Consider the following 5,805-nt stretch of genomic DNA (forward strand, 5'->3'; position numbering starts at 1 on the left):
AACCACTTGATGCATCAGCCCAATAAAACTGTACTGGTCATCGTCTATATACAAGTTTATTTAGCTAATACATAGAATCAATCACAATGGGAAAGAAAAAGAAAAATGACGCATTGTTTGGTCCATCCTCAAATTTGATACAAATACAATATGTTTGTAAAGAAAATAAAATCCCTTCACTGGTCCATGTAACGCATCAATTAATTAGAGAATCCGAAGACATCGTTATTGTTTTCAAAAACTTAATTTCTGTTCTCCTCTTTCTTAATTACAAAATTGAGATACTGGACTGGTTTTTGCATTTCATATCATATTAATTGGCGAGTGGCAGAGACCAAAGTGAGGGCGTGAATTGATCATTTGGTCCAGAGTCCTACTCATTGTTTGTGAAATTAAAAGATACTTCAGCTTTGTTGGTTCAGACAAATATTTCCGTTTTCTTCTTCGTGGTCTCTACCTATATGACTCATTCCTCTGAGCTTCTCAAGTTTTCTTTTTTTTCTGTTCTGTTTGTTTGTTTGTTTGCTCTTTGTCTTTCTATTTAGTTTTGTTATGCATGTCTATCCCTTATGTAAAGTGTCTTTGTGTGTTTTGAAAAGCGCTATATAAATTCGATGTATTATTATTATTATTATTATTACCTGGCTCAGGACAACGTAGGTCATCTCAAACTTGTTCTTATAGATGGCTCTCCGCAAGCAGCAGTCAAACAGCTCCACCCCCCCACAAAGTGTTCCCTGTCGAGACACACACACACACACACACACAAACACACACACACAGACACACACACAATAAATCACCATGTAACCGCCGCTGCAAATCTCCACTGAAGACGTGAAGAGCAACAGGCTGCTAAGGTCGCACTCCGGGGTTCAAACAATATGCGACAGATAAAGCACGTACAACGCAGAGGCGCGACCCGTCTTTCTTCCAGGCCAAGCTGGTAATGGTGTAGAGGTTGAGTATCTCTTTAGGCTTGGCTTCATCCCACACCCCTCTCCTGGGGGCCCAGTCAAACACCCGCAACCTGTGGGGGGCGTGGGGGGGGGATGAAGAATGATCTGAGTATTTAGGCTGATAGGTAGCGCACAGGAATGTCTGTATGCCGACTGAGAGCGGAATACTGACCGGTCATAGCTGCCGAACACAACCGAATGCCCGCTGGGGCTGGTGGCGGCCACGGTGAACTCCCTCTCCGTCCGGTCGCGGCCGTAGTCAAAGGTCTGCAGAATGTGACCCTCCCTGCCGTAGGCCACCACCTTCTTGTCACAGCCGCCCACCATGATGCCGTTTGCGGCCCAGGCCAGGGCGTAAGGTGGGCACGGGTGCGTCAACAGCTTGCCCTGTGTCAGAGAGTGGGAGCGTGGGTTTGTTCGTCAGGTGCGCGCCATGAATGTGCGAGCAACTGTGCGGAGAACCTGAGGGGGGGATGAACGACGACGCCGGGTACCTGAGAATCCCCTGAGCCTTCGTCGTCAAAGAAGTAACGCACGACTGTCCCGTCGGCGTGGCCGGACAGGATGCCTTTACTAGAAACGCTGACACGGAACAGAGGGAGAACACAGACTCAGTGCACCGCAGAACAAGACAATTAATAAGCGTGTCATTTGTTGCATCTTTGAGGAAACAGGTCAGTCACCTGTCCCAACACATGTTTTTTGGGAGTTGCCAACCACCTTCTGCTAAGTGATCATAACTATGTATGCGTATGTATACTCACTTGGATGCCAGTGAGACGACACAGGACTCGGTGCCGTAGATGGTGGATGACTTGTTTGTCTGAGTGTTGGCGAGGCGAACCTATGGAAAGGTCAGGGGGAAACAAGTATTTAAATGTACAACATTGTATTTATCATTTGACCTAAAATAACTCCTTTTTTTTAATGCTGATTAACTGCAGATAGCAGTTATTGCAAATTCTGAATAACAGAATGGCCACAAATTATTTGAACTCAAAGAAGCCATTGTTAAGCCAAGAAGTGTAAGTCTCGACAAGGTGAAAACACATCTGACACGGCAGCTCAACCAGAGTGAACTAAGATGTCCATTAAAAGTTAGAAGGACACTACTACTACTACTACTACTATACTACTACTACTACAAGCCCTCTTTCTGTCATCCTACCAATCAGAATACATAACACAAAGGTTATACCGACATTGTCGCTGACTTACCTTTCCGTCCACCAATCCATAAACAACTGCATGCTCTTCGGGCCAGAGCAAGCAGGCCACAGCGTTCTGCAAAACGGGGGATGATATGTTGCATTACAAAGTCGTCAGTCACATTTGCGACCAGGAAAAATTGCTTTTGTGACACTCGTCACCAGCGTACAGCGTCATAATTCTAAGTAGGAAACGCTGTCCCAACCCACGAGTTCTAAAGCAGAGGTATTACATGACATGAAGTGCACACTGACACAGCAGCCAGAGCCTGCTGCCGTTTACTCACGGTCTGAACAAATTTGTTGCAAATGGCTTTCTTGTGTCCCCTAGGAAAAAAAGATGACAGTGATTAAAATAAAAATATATACATATATTTTTGTATGCATAGATGACAAAAATGAATATTAATATTTTGTAGACGAAATCAGTCACACGGGACATTACCATTCTTCCCCAATTCTGTAGATAAAGATGATGTTGTCGGACTGGCCGATGGCGATTTTGGTGGAGTCCGGCGAGAACGCCATGTCTTTGACAACGTAGCTCTCTTTTCCGTACTGCCGAAAAGGTTTCATAGGATTATTTCTTTTTTTCCAATTTATTTCAATTTATTAAACCAGGGAAAGCCTCATTGAGATTAAACATCTCTTTTACAAGAGTGTCTTGAGAGTGTATTGACACTCAACCTGCAGATTCATTCATAATGTCGTACAGAAACAAGTCAAACGTGCCGTGTAAAGAAAGTATTTTTTGATCTTCAGTCATTTGTTCCATTGTTTGTTTGTTTATGTCCTTGAATTGACCTCTTGACCTCTCCTGTCATGTTACTTCATCAACTGGATTTCCAAACAGTCTTATGTGCGTGCAAATAAAACACATTACAATAAAACAATTGTAATGTCTTTAATATCATAACAGGAATATAAAACCAGACCGCCCTGTTAGAGGAACATGTTGACACTAGACTTAGAGATGCCATGGGCGAGTATGTATGTTACAAAATGGCACTGATTGTCTATTCGTTTTAAAAGCCTGCAAGACCGTGTCTTATTTGTTTCTTTCTTTTGCAATGTTGAGTTGTTGTTTTAAGTGTTGTTTTATTTTCTGTTTGTTCAACCTTCACCTCCTTTGAAACGTTAGAATACGTGCAACTGTGTTCTGACTGCCCTCCTGACCCACCTTGGAGTCCTGGGGTTTGGTGGAGAACTTGTCCCTCCTCTCTCCTTGCTCGTCATAGAGTAGCACCACTCTATCGACAGTGCAAACGGCGAACTTGGTGTTATTCGGTGCCCAGGCCATGCACGTCACTTTGGCAGCACCCTCCTGCGAAAGGAAGGCAGCGGAAACACGTGATTACTAGATGTATACGGCTGGTTTTAGCAGGGGGGGGGGGGGGGGCAGTCGTGCCAGAATCCATAGAAGATTCACCTTTTTAACTGTTAACGATGATGTAACTTGTTTAAGGGCTGACACGTGACTTTAGACTGTGCCCGACTCATTAAGACGCAGTCTTCGCTTGATTCGGGGCGCATTAGCCGTACATGTGTAAACCCTGGAGCACCGCAGTAGTTAGTGAGCAATGTCCGATTATAAATTAGGTTGACTGTGAGAAAAAGAAAATCCGTATTTAGCGTTTAACACTAATTCGACACAAATCGATAACATCACTTGAATGCCGAATTGACAGGAGAAACAGTGGGTTCCGTTACAGCTTCTTTCGTTTCGTGGCGTAAGATCGTGAACGGGTAACAGTCACACTTTTCATCTGGCGCTGGTCTCCAGCATCATTAGCTCGCATTGGCTAACTTGCCACTGAACTTACCTGGGGTGTTAACAGTGTTTTGAGATACTTCAGTTGCATCTTTCCGGAAGTCTTCGGGGAGCTCGTTCGGGGGAATAACGGCGTTGGTGTTGAAATAAAGTGCGATCTTTAGATTGTGGGCATTTTGTTGAACAGCTCCGAGATAGCGGCTAGCAGGGAGGACATCTTTGTAGTAAACACAACTGTGATCTCCTTAGTTACCGCTGGGGCGGGGCTTGTGGTGCGTTTATAACTATGGGGAATGTCATTTTTTCAGAAATATGTAGCTAGCTAACTAACTATATAAATATTACCAGACACACTTTTATGTTAAAGTTATGTATTTTCAAGTATCCGTACGCGAGTAAGGTTCTTATGTTAAGCGTCTCTGTGGCCACGATTTCGATGAAGACAAAAGCTTGTGGAGATGCCGGGGATTGAACCCGGGGCCTCATACATGCAAAGCATGCGCTCTACCACTGAGCTACATCCCCTCACATGCTGCTGGTAGTCAGAAATTACTGATTTATTTGTATGAATAGGCCAATGTATGATGAGGACAGAGCGAGAGCCACAAGATAGATCCTTGATGGAAAAGGAAAATTGACTTGCAGTTTTGTATTATACAAAACAAAGAGTGACATGAAAGGATTGGAAAAACTAGATGGGACATAAATGTGACTCTGCCGTTTGGACTTCCCGGCCTTGCCTCTGCCCCGGAACACCATCACAGCCTTCTTTTCCCACCACGAGAGCGGCCTCAGCTCCCTCTGGTTACTGTCCTGGGCTTTTCCCCGTAAACAGATCCTGGACTGTTTGTGAGGTCTGCTTGGAATAAAGCTTGTCGAAACAATTCACAGATTATGTCTTTCTGCATCTGGGTCCTTGTTCTGCTTCACTTGATCAAAGTCAAACTTTGCAGAGAGACTGTTCACATAGTGTGCTATATATATATATATATGTGTGTGTGTGTGTGTGGGATGCACATTTACTGAAATTATTAGCCTTGCCCTAGACCCAAGACAAATTTCCCTGCGGGAAAATAAACTATATCTTATCTTATCCTAATTATTTTGTTGTGTCGGTTTGTCTACATAGTCCATGTTAATGACGACTGCCTAAATGCAACAGATACTGAATGAATCTTTCTCAATGTTGATTCATGCAGGAGCTTTTATTACTGTACATGCATAATATAATTTATGGAGATACATTTGTTTCCCTTAAAAACCTGAAACTGTATACGTGAATTTTGTTTTACTGAAATGGAAATTCCTAAATGTCCTTATTTATGCAACAATATATTCATGCTGAAGGTGAATCTGAATGCTACATTCTGCAATTAGAAGCTAGATTTGAATACGTTTGTAAGGTAAACTATCTATCGCCATAACTTCAACTTTAAGTCCCTGTCTGTCTATCTATCAATCCATCCATCCATCCATCTATCCGGCTTTTATTTTGAAACTTCCCGGCGGAAATGTAGTGTGTACTAACTACATCAAACCTGCAGGTCCAAGAAGCAGGCCGACTTCCACACTGCTGGCTGCGCGTGTGGAACACTTTTCACGGACCGTCCCGTCCGACTAAGCTGCAAATTATCTCACTAAACTCGCTTTTTGTGTAATTGTTTTCTCATATACACCAAATTCAAGAATACGGCGAGAAACGTCTGGTTTGGTGGTCTAATTGCGTCTTTAACGGTAGTTTTTTTTGGAGTCTCCCCTTGCCTCCTCGAGCGGCGTGAGTTTCACGTGGAGACCGGGGGCTCATCACTCCTCAAACATCCATACATTTTCCGGTTACACTGGTTAGCATTAGCTATCTGAGAGAAAC

At 43.5% G+C, this 5,805-nt stretch overlaps 1 protein-coding gene and 1 non-coding gene across 2 annotated transcripts in view; both read right to left on the bottom strand.

Annotated features, from left to right (window-relative positions):
* Positions 1-4,192, bottom strand: part of ift172 (intraflagellar transport 172) — a 36,568-nt gene extending 32,376 nt beyond the window's left edge. The window contains exons 1-10 of the mRNA XM_034527387.1: positions 3,991-4,192; positions 3,348-3,491; positions 2,613-2,725; positions 2,455-2,494; positions 2,178-2,243; positions 1,724-1,803; positions 1,454-1,541; positions 1,132-1,346; positions 907-1,030; positions 642-737 (exon numbers count right to left, since the gene is read on the bottom strand). Coding sequence (XP_034383278.1) covers positions 642-737; positions 907-1,030; positions 1,132-1,346; positions 1,454-1,541; positions 1,724-1,803; positions 2,178-2,243; positions 2,455-2,494; positions 2,613-2,725; positions 3,348-3,491; positions 3,991-4,029 — 1,005 coding nt within the window. The 5' untranslated portion in view covers positions 4,030-4,192. The remainder of the gene's footprint in view (positions 1-641; positions 738-906; positions 1,031-1,131; positions 1,347-1,453; positions 1,542-1,723; positions 1,804-2,177; positions 2,244-2,454; positions 2,495-2,612; positions 2,726-3,347; positions 3,492-3,990) is intronic.
* Positions 4,193-4,391: 199 nt separating this feature from the next.
* trnaa-ugc lies at positions 4,392-4,463 on the bottom strand. The gene has a single exon. It is a non-coding gene; the product is annotated as a tRNA-Ala (tRNA).
* Between the last annotated feature and the right edge of the window lie 1,342 nt (positions 4,464-5,805).

Source organism: Cyclopterus lumpus, chromosome 24, assembly GCF_009769545.1.
Source record: "Cyclopterus lumpus isolate fCycLum1 chromosome 24, fCycLum1.pri, whole genome shotgun sequence".
In the NCBI taxonomy this organism is placed as follows: Eukaryota; Metazoa; Chordata; class Actinopteri; order Perciformes; family Cyclopteridae; genus Cyclopterus; species Cyclopterus lumpus.